The sequence below is a fragment of the Anser anser genome (assembly GCF_964211835.1).
Source record: "Anser anser genome assembly, chromosome: Z".
NCBI classification, from domain to species: domain Eukaryota; kingdom Metazoa; phylum Chordata; class Aves; order Anseriformes; family Anatidae; genus Anser; species Anser anser.
Window position 1 is genome coordinate 59255346 of NC_139723.1, and position 17054 is coordinate 59272399.

General features: G+C 40.5%; 1 protein-coding gene across 5 annotated transcripts in view; it reads right to left on the reverse strand.

Annotated features, from left to right (window-relative positions):
- SMARCA2 (SWI/SNF related BAF chromatin remodeling complex subunit ATPase 2) overlaps positions 1-17054 on the reverse strand; it is a 125086-nt gene that overhangs the window by 104248 nt on the left and 3784 nt on the right. For all 5 annotated transcript variants that reach the window (XM_083817128.1, XM_083817132.1, XM_083817129.1 and 2 more), the window contains exons 2-3: positions 11280-11540; positions 3269-3392 (exon numbers count right to left, since the gene is read on the reverse strand). In XM_083817128.1, the coding sequence (XP_083673254.1) occupies positions 3269-3392; positions 11280-11504 (349 nt within the window). In that variant the 5' untranslated portion in view covers positions 11505-11540. The remainder of the gene's footprint in view (positions 1-3268; positions 3393-11279; positions 11541-17054) is intronic.

Below are 17054 nucleotides of genomic sequence, written 5' to 3' on the forward strand. Positions count from 1 at the left end.
CGTGAGGGAGCTGCAGGCCGCCATGAGGCCTCCCCTCAGCCTGCTCTGCTCTGGGCTGAGCAAACCGAGGGACCTCAGCTGCTCCTCACACATCTTGCCCTCTAGACCCTTCACCATCTCTGTAGCCCTCTTTTGGACACTCTCTAATATTTTTATGTCCTTTTTATATTGTGATGCCCAAAACTGCACACAGTACTGGAGGTGAGGCTGCACCAGAGCAGCGCAAAACAGTCAGAGAATCACAGAACATCCCCAGTTGGAAGGGACCCGTAAGGATCATCAAGTCCAACTCCTGGCACCGCACAGGTCTACCCAAAATTTTAGACCATGTGCCTAAGTGCACAGTCCAAACACTTCTTAAATTCAGACAGGCTTGGTGCAGTGACTACTTCACTGGGGAGCCTGTTCTGGTGTGCAACCACCCTCTCGGTGAAGAACCTCTTCCTGATGTCCAGCCTAAACTTCCCCTGCCTCAGCTTAACACCATTCCTGCAGGTCCTATGACTGGTGATAATGGAGAGTAGGTCACCTGCCTCTCCACTCCCCCTTGCGAGGAAGTTGTAGACTGCGATGAGGTCCCCCCTCAGCCTCCTCTTTTCCAGGCTGAACAGGCCCAGTGACCTCAGCCACTCCTCGTATGTCTTCCCCTCTAGGCTCCTCACCATCTTCGCCACCCACCTCTGGAGGCTCTCCAACAGTTTAATGTCCTTTTTCTACTGTGGTGCCCAGAACTGCACACAGTACTCGAGGTGAGGCCGTACCAGCGCAGAGTAGAGCGGGACAATCTCTTCCCTCGACCGACTAGAAATGCCGTGCTTGATGCAGCCCAGGATACGGCTGGCCCTCCTGGCTGCCAGGGCACACTGCTGGCTCATATTCAACTTGCTGTCAACCACAACCCCCAGATCCCTCTCTGTAGGGCTGCTCTCCAGTGTCTCGTCGCCCAGTCTGTACGTATAGCCAGGGTTGCCCCGTCCCAGGTGCAGGACCTGGCACTTGCTTTTGTTAAACTTCATGTGGTTGGTGATCGCCCAGCTCTCCAATCTGTCCAGGTCTCTCTGCAAGGCCTTTCCATGCTCATCCGAGTCCACAACTCCTCCAAGTTTGGTGTCATCAGCAAATTTGCTCAAAACACCTTCTAGTCCTACATCCAAATCCTTTATAAAAACATTGAAGAGGACTGGCCCTAAAATGGAGCCTTGAGGGACCCCACTAGTGACCATCCGCCAGCCAGATGCGGCCCCATTTACCACAACCCTTTGAGCCCTGCCCATCAGCCAATTGCTCACCCATTGTATGATGTTTTTGTTAAGTTGTATGCTGGACATTTTGTCCAATAGGATCCTGTGGGAAACTGTGTCAAAAGCTTTGCTGAAGTCCAAAAAGATCACATCAGCTGGTTTCCCTTGATCGACTAGATGGGTGATCTTATCGCAAAAGGAAATCAAATTTGTTAGGCAGGACCTACCCCTCATGAACCCATGTTGGCTGGGACCAATGACTGCATTGTCCCCCAGGTGCGCTTCAGTAACTTCAAGGATCATCTTCTCCATAATTTTACCAGGCACTGACGTGAGACTGACAGGCCTGTAATTTCTAGGGTCTTCTTTCTTACCCTTCTTGAAAATTGGCACAACATTTGACAGCTTCCAGTCTACTGGGACCTCTCTGGACTCCCAAGACAGTTGAAAAATAGTTGAGAGAGGTCCCACGATGAATTCAGCCAGCTCTTTAAGCACCCTGGGACGAATTCCATCCGGACCCATGGACTTGTACGGATCCAGGTGGAGCAGCAAATCCCACACACATTCGGGGTCAATTGGGAGTTTGTCATTCCCACTGTCATGGTCCTCCAGCTCAGGGCACCCTGGGTCCTGAAGCCCATCATCAGTGTTGAAGACAGAGGCGAAGAAGGCATTAAATGTCTCTGCTTTGCCTATGTCATTGTCTGTGAGGAGACCTTCCCCATCAAGTAGCGGACCTATATTTTCTTTGGTTCTCCTTTTTCTGTTCACATATCTAAAAAACCCTTTTTTATTGTCTCCCACAGACGTGGCCAGCTTCAACTCTAGTTGGGCCTTGGCCATACAAATTTTCTCCCTACAAACACAAACACCATCCCTGTATTCCTTCCATGTCGTCTGACCCTCCTTCCAGCAGCCGTACACTTTCTTTTTTCACCTAAGCTCCAGTAGAAGATCCCTGGTCAGCCAGGCCGGCCTTCTGCCCCGCCTGCCTGACTTCCGATATTTTGGAATTGCCTGATCCTGTGCTTTTAGGAGGCAGTGCTTAAAGATTGACCAGCACTGATGGACGCCAATGCCTTCAAAAGCAGTTTCCCAGAGGACCTTGCTGACTAGTTCCCTGAGCAGCCTGAAGTCTGCTTTCCCCATATCCAGGGCTTCCCTTCCGTTAAACAGCTAGCAGTGCTGTACCTGATGCACTGCAGCTACAGCTGGCCCTCCTGGCTGCCAGGGCATGCTGTTGACTCATGGTCATCAGCTAGCTGAACAAAACCCCCAGATCCTTTACACAAGGCTCCTCTCCAGCCTCTCTTCCCCATCTGTATGTATAGACGAGGTTAACCCTACCGAGGTGCAGAATCTGGTATTTGTTCTTGTTAAGTTTCATACAACTGGTGACTGTCCAGCTCTCTTCGAGCTTTGTCAAGCTCTCTCTGCAAGGCCCCTCTACCCTCAAGGGAGTCAATAGCTCCTCCCAATTTAGCGTCATCCTCAAATTTATTCAGTATACTTTCAAGTCCCACATCCAAGTCATTTATGAAAACATTAAAGAGAAATGGCCCTAAAACGGAGCCAGGTAAATGCAGTCAGGTAAAATGTTGCTCTCAAATCATCTTCCATCCCCCTGACTTCAATGGAAAAGTTTTAGCTGATGGAGAATACCTAACTGCAGAAGTAATTTTTCATTTAACCAATACTGTGAGGTGTAATGGAAGAACAATACTTTCTAGTGTTCATGGTCCTAGATAGGGGGTCAAATGATGCATTACGCATTAGGGTTTCAATCACAGATCACTGAGTTGAATGTTACAAAAATATCTGTTTTTTTCAAGTAGATGACTGATGAGCACTACAGACAGGATGTTATTCACCTTGGTATGTTATTCACATTCCCCTCTGATATGAGCTTCGTTTTTCTAAACAAAGGTGAATGGAAGTAATTAGAAATATGTTCCACAGAACTACTGACTCTTTGTGGCATAATGGGGCCCCAAAACCTAAGAGCATGCACAGTATGTATAAACCTTGGCTATGCTGGTCCATTGGACTCTGAGGTGGACCCATCCCAGGGTGAGGAGGTCGCATACTCTTCATGGAGCCACAATGAACATCTTCAACCATTCCTTTTTCATGCAAGCCATCAATGGACTGTGGAGAAAAAAAAAGTATTTAAACAGAGATAGTGTATAAATCCACTATAAAAATCTAAAGGAATTTAACTTAAAATCTAAATAAATACAAAGTACAAACTTGTCTTATCTGACATTCAAAATAAATACTATGGGAACCTTTACCCCTGGAATCACACATTTCAGGAAGCACAGAGCACCACTGGAGTGCTTGTCCCCTTTGTTTCTTTCTTGACAAGTTTTTTTGTTTCCTTATGAACTGTTTGGCAAAGCCAGGGAGGCAAACCATCCACATACAAGCACATGAGCTGTATTGGTCTCATATTACAAAGCTGTGTAACACACACCAACTTATTAAAGTACAGCCTGTGGCTTGGCCTGAGCTATTTTTAGCCCAAACTTTGCCCTTTCAGTCTCTACTGGAATGCCCCAAACACTGTTTCTCTTCAAACATGAAGATACACCATTGCAGGAGGTTCCCTATTTTTGCCTACAAAGAGGTTAAGGCAGTCAAGGAAGGGAAGACATAGTTCTGCTGGAATACTTGTGCTTCCTACAGTCACTGTCACCTCATTCACTCCCCAAGAACTACAGTTCCCATGGTACTTGGAATGCAAAACAGGACCAAAAGCCCTTCTCAGACAGTGAAGAGAAGACAGCCTGGGGTCAGAAAAATATGCAGAAGGCATGCAGGGCACTGGAAATTGCTCCCTAATAGAAACCTCAAAACTCCGAATATGAAAACACAGGAAAAGTAACGAAAGCAGGAAAAGATGTCTCTTAAGAAAACTAAAAAAGTTCTCCTGAAAGCAAAAATTATACCAGATCTCTAATGCTTATTAACCACTGCCTTAAGAGTGTCTGCACAGCTTTGTATTAGGAAGGAAAAAGGTGGCATCACTTACCTTCTCTATACAGAAATACAGAACTATGCCTCTCTAACACATACTTGTACACACACTAAATACTGTTCTTGCAAGCCCTACTATAAACACAGACCTTGCAGCCTATTTTCTCTGAATGTATGCCTATATACTGATGAAGCCTTTTTTTTTTTAAGGAGGTAGGAAAAAATATTCCAATGGAAAATACAGGTTGTAAAAAAAGCATAAGAAGCTACAGAGAAGTTATAGAAGTCACAGGAAAAAAAAAAACACTATAGAAGTTACAGAAAAACACTGTAATATTTCTTCTCTTCGATAAATCTGTTACACATGAGTGAATTCAGAAGAATTAAAGACACATCATCCTTTTATACAGAAAAAGGAGAAAACTCTAACTTTTATTTGTAAATCCTTCACATATTTTTTCCATTTTCCATTGAAATAATTTTGTTTGATTGAAATTATCTTTAAATAAAGGGTTTTTTTTTGGTTAGTCAGCACTATTGAAGTATTTCACCATCATTTTCCTTGCCAGAAACTAAGGATAAAAAAAGAGAAAACTTACCAAAAAAAGGGGAAGTAAAATGGATTTTTGTTTCAACAAATTGTTTATGACATCGCAAAAACGTTTGTGGAAAATCTTTTATCTGATAGGCTATTTCTGATTACATGAACTTGGGATGTGGAGTAGGAATGTGGAGATAGCTTAATAGACACATTAAAAATAGGTTCAGTGTGCTGACCAAGTAAAACCCAATGCCATTTTCTGAGCATGAAGAGCTCTCTCTGTCCCTTCTCAGCTATTTATAGACAACTAACGCTGACAAGAATGCTCAGTTCACATTTTGCCCGCAGGAGCTGAGTACTACACAAACCAAAACACCTGTAAAACCAGACCCATTCCTATTTTATCGGGGCATATGCCCAGGTCTAAATCTTCAGGGCCTCCAAGAGGAGTAAGAGACTGTGCACAAAATTGAATCTGTTTTCTAGAACAAAGGGCTGTCGCTGTATACTCTGTGGTGTGACAGCAGGGATGGGTGTCACTGCACTGCACTAATGGACAGCAACAGTGAAGCCTCTGTTGATGTTGGCAGCTTTGAAAGGACCTAAGATGGGACATGGCACACACATCCAGAGCATCAGAAGTACTAGCACACAGGAGGTGGGAAATGGGACTAGCATTAATGAAGAGCAGCAGTGAAAAGGAAGACAAATACATGCCTACAGCTGTCCTTTCAAAAAGAGCATTTAACAAAAAGAAAAGGAATGGAAGGATAGGCACAGAAACGTCAATTGGAGGAGTACTTCTGTGGGAAGAGTTGATGAAAATAACAGTTTTTGTAAAATATGTGTTTCAAAATAAATAAATAACAACTGGCAAACTGAAATGTTTCTAGTCTAACAGAAGGGAGCGTAAGTATAGCAAAAATGGGGTTTGCTTCTGTGTATTTGCAGAAATTGTAATGTAAAAAACTAAAAGTGAAATTCATTAGAAACAGATAAGGAAAAATAGAACTGACTAATCTGTTTTTAATTGCAAAGCTAAAAAAGCTAAGATGGCACAAATTTCTTTCAAGGCAAAACTAGTTTCAATGATCAATGACTAAATGCAAAGAGACTTATGCTTTCAAAAATATTTTTAATCAAAAAGCACCTCCACTGTCTATGGGAAAAAAAAGACAACTCTAAAACTAAGTAGACAAGGACTACATAACTTAAAAAATGGTTATTTTTCACAACCTTTTTGAATCACTATAAAGTTACAAAGTTAGATGGTAACTTTAAACCTATGTAACAGGTTAAAAATCACAGAAAACATCCCCCACACAAAGCAATTTCTGTGAATTCTTCTGTCCTGTATAAATTAGAGATGTCTTCCACAAAGACATTGTTGGCATGAAAAATGTAACCTGTACCAGCTATACAGCACTACTGTCACATCGGTGTGTTCTATTTTTCTTTTAATATGACACAACAGATGGGAAATAGGAAGCTGAGACATATTCAACTTTGAGTACATATTACTATTATTGTCCTTGTCCTAAATCTCAGCTACATGCAAGCTCGTACTTACAAGCAAAGCTGGCAAACTTGCAGACTTTACATATTGACTAAAATAAATGGAATATTTTACCTACACTGCTTTTACTCTTCATTCAGTAAGGTCTTCTCACAAAGAGTGTTACATCACAATTTGACCTATTTCCAGTAAACTGCATATTATGGTGTCTTTTTTCTTTTTTTTTTCCTACCTCCTTTTTAAACAAACAAATAAAACATTGGCCTTGAAATCAGAGACTAAGATTAAGAATCAAAATAGATTTCTTCTAGACCACGCATCCTCTACACTAACAACAAAAATTACATAGACCAAATAGCAATGTGTTGTCACCTAACCACACAGCCACATCAGTGATAGACAGGCAGTCTGACTGCAGTTACCCTCGCAGTAGGGATTTAACCAATAGTTCTGTTAATCCAATATAAATCACCAGAATACCATCTCACACAAAGTCTCTATTAATTTTTCAAGTTCAAAAACAATACATTCTTTTTTCACTAATGTAGACCATACAACAAAAATAATACAGGGAACACTAAAATCATCTATCCCTATCTTCTGCCTCCAGAAAAGCCTGTATGTGGATATGATGGTTTCACAGAGATAGACAGCTAAGCTTTACCATTCCACCCTCTCACTCCCATTCCTCAACAAAATAGGAGGAGCAAATATGATGAAAAAAGGCTTATGGACTGAGATAAAGACAGGGAGATCACTCACCAATTACCATTATGGGCAAAACTGAATCAGCATAGGAAGATTTGTAGTTTATTGCCTATTGATAATAGACTACAGCAGTGAGAACTAAAAGCAAACTTAAAAAAAACTTCCCCTCCCCCCTCCACCATCCACCCTCTTCTATGTCCTCCCCACGAGCAGTGAGTGCAGCGGAATGGGGGCTACTGTTAGTCCCTAATGCTTTGTCTCTGCCATTCCTTCACGGTCACTCTCTGCCCCTGCTCCACGTGGGGTCCCTCCCACGGGATGCCGTCCTTCCCAAACCAATCCTGCAGGGGCTGCCCACAGGCAGCAGCTCTTCAGGAACTGCTCCCACACGGCTCCGTACCACGGGGTCCATCCCTCAGGAGCAAACTGCTCCAGCACAGGTCCCCCATGGGCGGCAGTTCCCCCTAGGCCTGTAATGATTTCCTTGGCAACATCATTGATAGTCTAAAGGTTACTTAAGGAAGTAGTAAGAAAAATAGCCAATTTATTGTTTCCATCAAAACTGAATTATGTAAATCAATAGTAAATTTTCCTGTGGAAGGTTTTTTGGATTATTATATGAATATACAGTCTTTATCTTTCATATTAACAGCAGTTAAGTAAATGAACTTTAGGAATTATGATGTATTAATGTCTGTTTATATCAATCATTTCTATATCTACCTACTTTTCCACACTTTAATTTCTTTTCATTTTTATGCATCATGCTATGCTCTGTAAACTAGTCAAACATCTAACATAGAATTAAGGTGCTTTACCACTTAATCTGTTAAATTTAGAAGTGGGAACCACAATACCATTGCATATATGGGATGTACATCCCACAAGCAATTGCGTAACAGGGACACTTTTTGCATGCTCTCCCACTTTTACTACACTCTTTTGGAAAAAAAAAAAAAAGGAAAACAAAAGAACAAAAATGCTATGTTACATCATTACATAGAAGCCAAACTGCTTTAAATAACACTAAGAAGAAAGAAAAAGTTTACTTGTTCAAACTGGAACATGCAGGTGGCTGATCAGTTACTTTAACTGCATGGAATATCATTCAAGTAACATATACAAAATGGTCTGGAGGAACACTTTCACAGCATTCCTTAAACAGACCCTTCCCCAGCCTCTCCCTTAGTTGTTGTAATAGACTGTTTCTGTAGTCGTACAGGAAAACAGGACAGAAAACCGATTTAGACTGAAAAATTAAATAAGAAAAAAAAAAACTTTTTTTTTTCTCCAGCTGGATCAGTTCAACAGACCCATTCTTTAGTACAGTCTCACTCACCTCCCACCTCAACCCACCCCCCACACTCCCAACAGGCATGGTGGAACTTTAAAAGTGGCAAACTAGGAAACAGCAAGGCTGTTTAAACTTCACTACTTAAATAAAGGCTTTTGAAATTACAGCCTTTGCCCCATTATCAGAATAAAGGTATAGAAAAAGGAAAGTAATTCTACTATAAGTATACTGACTGATCACCTCTGAATTAGCTATCTGGACTCTTCACAGACATGGTACCTATTTCAAAACATTTCAGTGGGCTACCTCCCTGGGAGAACTTCTATACTGGTTCACAGAACTTGTAATATGCTCCTAAAGTCTCTGAAAGGACTTAGTTCATTTGTTTCTAATGCTGATATAGCATTAGACATCTGAAGAACATACAAGGTGAAACAGGATATAGCAGTTGAAGACATAATGTGTGGAGTATTAAACTGTTCTACTGCAAAATTCCTAGTGTTGGCCTTTTTTTCTACAGGTATGCATTCTCTAAAAAAAGAAAGAGCTGAGAAGATTGAAGGATGTAAACCCTGACTGCCTATGGTGTTTGGAGCACTCACCAGAGTACTAGCATCTTGGATTGCAAATGACCTCACAAATAAAGAAATGCCAACTGAAGATAACAAATCTGGCTAACAGCTAAATTACACACTTCAAGATTCACATGCAAAACTTTTAGTTACTGAAGGTATTATTGAACTCTCACAGATTACAATTTTAATACTTCAGTACAAATGGTGAGTTGGATCATGGCCTCCTTCACATCATCTGTCTTTGAGCTATTAGAAATTTTAACAATACAGTTCTTCATGCAAAGACAGTAGTGCCATGTCCCTGATGTCTGGACACTGTTCTAACAACTGAAACTGATCCATATGTGAAAATGACAACAAGAAGCTGCCAATTCATGAGGAAAATTAAAATATGTTTATGATAAACATTTTTAGTTTTTATTCGAATTTCTTTCTTATGTGCTTATACATTGGGTTTACATGACAAGGTTTTTGGCAGCAGGGGGGCTGCAGTGGTAGCCTCTGTCAGCAGAGCCCAGCAGCTGCCCTATGTCAGATCAGAGCCAGATCCAGCCGACTCCAAGAGGAACCCAGCCAGAGCTAAGCCACTGAGTGACATTGGTTGCATTTCTGTGATAAGATATTTGAGAAAGGCTCACTGCAGAAAATCAGTGAGAAAGAGAATTGAGCAAAAATGAGAGAACCAGCCCTGCAGCCCCCCAGCTCAGTGCAGCAGGAGGGCAGGAGGTGCTCCAGGCACGCAGCAGCAGTTCCCCTGCGGCCTGTGGAGAGGCCCCTGGTGGAGCAGGCTGTCCCCCTGCAGCCCATGGGTCCCACACGGAGCAGATCTCCACGCTGCAGCCCGTGGAGGAGCCCCCGGTGGAGCAGGTGGATGTGGCCTGGAGAAGGCTGCGGCCCACGGAGAGTCCCTGCCGGAGCAGGCTCCGGGCCGGAGCTGCAGCCTGTGGAGAGGAGTCCACGCAGGAGCAGGGGGTCTGGGGGGAGCTGCCGCCCATGGGGGACCCGTGCTGGAGCAGTTTGCTCCTGGGGGATGGACCCCGTGGTACAGAACCATGTGGGAGCAGCTCCTGAAGAGCTGCAGCCTGTGGGAGGACTGTATTCCTGTGGTAGGTGCCCCATGCTGGAGTAGGGGAAGAGACTGAGGATTAAGGAGTGGCATAGACAAAGCGCTATGGACCAACCTCAACCCCCGCCTCACTCATCAGCCCCCTGCACTACTCACAGGGCGAGAAAGCAGAAGAACTGAGATTGAAGTTGACCCCTGGATGAATGGAGGGGTGGAAGGAAGGTAGTTTTAGTTTTTTTCATTTTTTTTCCCCAGTTTTCCCTGCTCTACTTTATTATCAATTGGCAATAACTTCCATTAATCTTGAGTTGCATCTGTTTTGCCTGTGACAGTATTTGCTCAGCAATCTCCCTGTCCTTTTCTCAATCCATGAGCTTTCTCATTGTGTCTTCTGCCCCCTCCTGCCCTGTCTTACTGAGGAGGGTGAGTGATAGAGCAGCTTGGTGGCCACCTGGCAGCCAGCCAAGGTCAACCCACCACAGCTTATAACAATGCTGCACAGCATCTACAATAGTAACCAAAATGTCTTTAGAACCTTGGCTCTTTAAGCTGTTACTTCATATTTCTGAGAGAACAACATAAGTGAAATTGAAATTATTGTTATTTCTTAAGCTTTGGTTCACAACCAAACAAAAATGGAAGTAGGTAAGAGACTGGTCTCAAAAAGGAAATTACAGACAAGCAAATAATGTCCTCAAAGCAAAAGATATTAATGATAGCCTAAGCACACACGTAATTTTAAGTATATGACAACCACTTATATCCAACTATTCGTGCTGTCCGTTACACAGTTTTAAATTCATTACTAAGATGGATGTAACATAATGTAATATAATTTGAAAACAAAGTTTTTCATAAACAGAATACTAAACAAATTTGTCAGTACAAGCCCCTTAAGAGTTAAAAGTATTAAAACAAAAAAGTTTAAAAATCAATTTCATGGAAAACAAAAATCCCAGAAAAATGTAACATAGAAGCAACATGCTTCGAAACAGATAATAAAGAAAAATAAAGAAAAAGTTGGTTAGAATGATCTGCTATAAGGTTTTAATACTGTAATTCCATTTCTTTTTCTCCAGTAAGGTCTAACCTAATGAAAAGCACACAGTTTAAAAATGAAAACTTGCAAACCACTCAGTCTGTAGTTCAAAACAGTCTACTAAGAACAAACAAGCTGTATTTAATCTAGAATATGCATCACCTTTAGTGATAAAGATAGAATTAAGAGCATAGGGGCAGTTTTACGAGTGAAGTGTAATAGCAGTTATGCAGGTCTAAATGTAGTAGAAGTATTTTTTTTTTATTCAGTGGAGAGAACTCTTAGAAAAAAAAGGTTCACTTGTAATGAACTATTACCTTATGCATTTGGTGCATGCCTTCCTGTGGATAATCAGTAGGTCCCATTGCTGGCATTGGATGTGAGACACTGGGTGGACCGGGACTTGGCCCCATCATGCTGTGAACTGAGCCAGGAGAAGGCCCTGGTCCTGGGCTAGGTCCTAGAATCGGTCCAGGTGAAGGTCCTGGTCCAGGGGAAGGACCAGGATGAGGCATGGCGCCAGGGTCTGTAGGCGTGGACATCTATTTTCTGTCTCCTTTTCAATTAGCAGAATAGCTCTAATAACAAAACAAACGAAAAGAGAATTTCTATGTGACATTAGGTAGGTGCACTGAAGATGTAATACAGAAATTCTGCGGGCAATCACCACACACATGCACAGACACACACAAGCTGTCATCAGAAGAAAATGCTTAAATCATCCTTAACATGGCACATTACTCTGATCACCCTTCAAAAAGCGCCCCAAAAGCAGAAAGATCCTGACCGTTCAGTCAATTTCTGCATATTTATACGTTACTCACAGAATAAAGAAGCTGGTAGGCTATCGGAAATATCTACCAGAGAAAAGTGTAGTTCAACAGACTTGCTTTCATCAAATTATATAACATGTGGTCAAGAACAGTACTACTAAAGACAGAGAAGACAGCTGTGCATCTCTATTAACGCACGTGTGCTCAAAAATGTTTCACTAAACTCAACGTATATGACTGCAACAAAATTCTTATAAAATTCATGGGAATACAGCAAAACAAGTATTAAAAGTATTATTAACACTATCTTCTGACTTCTTTTACTTAGTTAGATATTAATTAGATATTAGATATTAATATATTAGATATTAATTTAGGACTGCTTATCTCTGTATGCAATCATAGTATCAAATAAAACAGACAACAGAAAAGACAATTACTTTGGCCTGAACACAGTTATAATTCACTTGAGGGGTTCTGCTGATGTCACAAGCCAAGAGAATGCAGCTCAAGTGGCTTATAAAACAGTAAGGGCTCAGAGAACAAATGGCAGGCTTTTACAGGCTGGAAAAACAACCGTTGCTATTTTCTATTACTGTGTTCTTAACAGAAAAAAATGATGCAGGCTAAATGCTTGAAATATCCTTCAGCTTTCTGAGAACTTCTATCAATGTCTAATATTGAGAACTTTTAGTCTACTAATGTCAGAGTACTGTAACAGTGACACAGCTGACTTTTTTTTTTTTTTTTTTAAATCGATAGTCAGTTGCTGCCAACAAGATCGGTTAAGTTTCTTGGTATTCCCCACTCCCAGCTGCCCCATTTTCATGTGTTTGATCATAGAGTGACCTCATTATTTGAGTGGTTAAGTAACTCTATATAAAAAATAAAAATAAAAAATTAATGACTTAGGTTACCAAACTGACTTTCTGAAAGGACATATTAAATTCAGTGCCAGCACTGAGCAGCAGGTAGGATCACCACTTTCAGCAACAGCTAACCATTATATGGGCCTAGCCTGCTCGCTTAATTTACTTTGGATACAGGTTTATAATAAGGTTACCTGTATCATAATAATAAATCCAATATAGTAAAAAAATTAATCTTTTTAAAAAGCACTGTAATTTGCAATATTTTGACAGCACATTATGAGGCTCGCTGACCCCTATTCTCTCCTAACAGCATTTATCACAGAAGATTGTTCCAACTTCCACATCTGATTTTATCCGCTATCCATGGTTAGCAGTAATTACTTTCTAACAGGAGTAAGTGGTGTAACCCTGTCATGACACTGCTCTTATAAACCCACACTGTAACACTGCAAACACCCAAGCTCAAGGAAGTCAAATTAAGAAACAGGCACTGAAGACAAGCAAAGTACCCTCCTAGATGTTCCCAACAAAGCAGAAAGGAGGCCCATCTGCAAGACATGACAGAAAGAGGAGAGGAGAGGAGCAGAGGATTGGTGCTTAATGTTGGCAGTTAGGGAATTCAAAGTTTACAGAATTCATCTTCTTTTCTTTTACAAGCAAGAATCTTTATTTTCCAGAAACAGCAGAGAAGATGAAATACTACTACATCAAGAGCATTTTTACTTATTTACCCCCAATTATCTACACATTCTTTCAGCTTAAAAATGGCTTAATAGCTTTTGCTTGTAAGTTCCCTTTTGTTATGTTTTATTAGCTACTACTCCGTCCTAATTCAAGGTAATTAGAACAATGGCTGCTTAACTCATTTAAAATAAGTTACTCTCACCTGAAATAAGCTACCTTGGGATCCTATTTACTTGCAAGGTAAAACAAGGTGATACATATGAAGCTTCTCTGTTCAAAACAAATGATAACAACAAAACACCAGAGTCACTAATTAGTCTCTCACATTTCCACAACGTTACCACAGAAGGAATTGCATTATCAAATGTTCACAACTGCATACACCTTGCCATAGCTTCTTCTAAGAGGCCTACAGCTTAGCTTTATGGAGGAAAACAGACATTTCCACAAAACAAAGCGTTTTTATACAAATCTGTTGTTACGCTGCAAAACCTAATACTGACACTGTCATGGCTGAGTCCCTCTGCATGTTATAAGCAAAATTCAGCCTATTCAACACGGCAGAACCTAGCACCAACACCATTATCCAGAAAAATGTATACAGAACCACTACTTAATCAACTACAAAACTACTATCCCAAAATATAATATTTCACAAAACTCTTCACTGACACCTCTACATTAAAATGAGTATCAAAATCTCCACTTCTGTTTACCTTTATTTCAAACTTAACTTGCCATTCTCATAAAAAATAACTGGCGCCAATCTTAGCCCTACTAGTTACAATGTAATTTACATATACATTAAACATTTCTGGCAAGCAAATTTGGAATTGTTACAATTATTTTTAATGGACCAGCAAGTGCCCAACCTATGAAAAACAGTGATTACCAGAGAGTAACCCTGCACTCCTCACTCCAGATCAAGTTCCTTTTTTTCTTTTTTCAAATGTTTAAGAGCACATAAACTAACTCAATCTTAGATCACTGTGAATATTCCCAGGATTTGCATTCAGAGATTTTTGTATGTCAAAGAACATAATTCTACAGACGAAAAAAAAGTAATTTATAAGATCTATATCATGAGAACATAAAATATTGTAAACTGTCGCCTGAATGCAAGTAATAAATCCTGTCAAAGGACACCCATGGATATAAAGAGACAAAGTGGTTTTCTCTGGCAAGAGTAGTCCACAAAATTGAAAACGAACAAATAAACAACAACAAAAAAACCAGCCATTAACATAAACAAGAATACATTATATGTAGCCTTCCCAACTAAAGATCTTTTTAGCAGTTATGCTTTGAACACTTTTATGATTTATCATATTTCAAAAATAGTTTAGTTTATATTTACTAAGATTGAGATTGTATTTAAAAAAAATGCACCCCATTTTCATTAAAACTCAATAAAAACGAGATACCTCATTCTTCTAGGCCCTAATAAAAGTCTCATTAAAGTAACAGCTAAAAACTAGAAAGAGACAACAGATGCAGTGGACAGGCTCTATCCAGATAACATAAGTATTACTTTGTGTAAATTCTGGGGCCTTTATTGAAATAAGCAAGATGATACCAACACTCTGGCAAAGCCAGAGTTAACCCCCCCCCCCTTTTTGTTTTTTTAAATGAGTAGCTCCTGTGAAAGTTACAAAGGAAAAAAAAAATGAAAAAAAAAAAAAAGCAAATGCTTCTAATAGATTGTGAGGATTTTAATAAAATGAATGAAAAAGGAAAAAAAAATCAAACACCAAGACCACAAATTTTCCTCTCCTTGTCCCAAACGATGTGGCTGTTGGTCCAGATTCTCATATGCATTACGTACTAGTTGTTTCTCAAACTCCCAATCTGGTTGAGTTGAGACAGAAAAGCAAAAGTGTATCATTGTCAACTTCAGCCAAATGGAAATACAGGAGCCACTGCATTAAGAACTTAAGAGGAAGACCTGGGATGTCTGCTCAACTATTTCTACATCAAATTGTTCAGCACAGAAAGTATCTGTATGACAAAGAATCTGAGAATGCTGTGAGGGAATACTAGCTAATCACATATGCTTCTGCACTATCACTTCAGGTATACCTAGAAGGTTTTGTAAATACAGCTATGTCATACATCAGCTCAGTGTTTCAGAACGCAGTATCCAAGCACATTATATGCATTTTGACATAAACCTGATACAAACCCAAAGGTAACAAAGGCATGGATTTCCAACACATGAGGAAAAGTACGCAATGTTGGTAGATACAAAACAAAACCACACTGGGCAACTAACCACCAGCACTACTTAGGAATTCAAGACCAGCTGGACACCCAAAGAGATCCAGAGATTATAGACTGCTTTGGCACAGAGCAGTCACACTGAGTCTAGGAACAGATGGAGCAGCAAGTATTTATAATTCTTCTAGTTGTTTCTCCTCACCATTCAGTATGACTTCTGCCTTCCATGACTAAGTCACCCTAAACTGAATTTCAGCCAGGGTGTTTTCTACCAGGTCCCCTGCCTTGGATTGGTAGTTGAAAGCAAGGAAACTGCACCACTTATATCTGATGAAAAGGCAACGTGGACCCAAGCAACAGCCACACGCACACTGCAAAGCACTCCCCAGAACTCCACAGAAAAATAATTACAGTCCTCTTCTCCCGTGATATCTCCAACAGAAGGTGTTTAGAAAACATTCACTGTGAATTTGAGATACAGTACAGAATAACTTGGAGTTATCTTTATTAAACTACCGTACAAAACATGAAATGATACTGCTAATGGTTCAGTGTTTGCCTACTCTGCTAACCATAATCAAATGAAGATGTTGAGTTTAATAACTGATAAATAATGACAGTAATTCATTATAATTAAAACAAATAATTTACAATCTTTAGAAACAACTCAGTGTTTTACAACCTCACAGGACACTGGAGTAACATTTATCAGGATTTAACCACAGTCATTTCATCAATGCTTCTATCAGTAAACGGTAGGTGTACATGTAACAATGTAAAATCAGTAACAGAGAAGAGTTAAATCTTCTACTAACGTAAACTAGAGTTACTCAGCTCACATAAGAGAAGTAAAACACACTAACTGCTGAGAGATTCTGCCTTTGCATACTCAGGTGCATTAACTTCACTGTAACTTCAAAATCTTCTGGAAGGGAACTCACAGTCTGAACAACAAACCACAGAATCAGAAATACTGCAACTTAATTGCTTATCCAGATACTTAGGTCAGAGATAAAAACCTCTGGACGCTGCCTGAGCTTCACGTTTAGCTGTCTACCAAAGACTGTCTGCATCCTCTTGAAGAAATTCCTATTCCTATTGTGTAGTTGTTTAAGTTTCCCATAAAGCAATTATTTGAACTTATAGACTATCCTCTTCTGAAAAACTAAGATCAGCACCAGGAAATGACTGGCTAACAGCTGGGGGTTGAACGTACTACAGCCAGTCACAAAGAAGTCATCCTAAACCAAGAGTTCACAGAAGTTGGGTTAAGCTACGACACCAGACTTCAATGAAGATGCAAAGGCATACACGTACGACCCCTTCTGTTGCTCCTGCTGCAGAAGGCAATAGCCTTCAGGAAACCTGGAGGGCAGACAGAGTCGGAAGTTTAAGGAATTGCCTTTTAACCCTGTAGCCATATTCACCACTGACAGTCTGTCAATGCCCAAGATCAAACCCATGTTTGCTACATATGTAGATTCTATTGTGTACTTAGGGCACAGAAAACTGACTCATGACAGTGCTGATTGATTACAGATTAAGT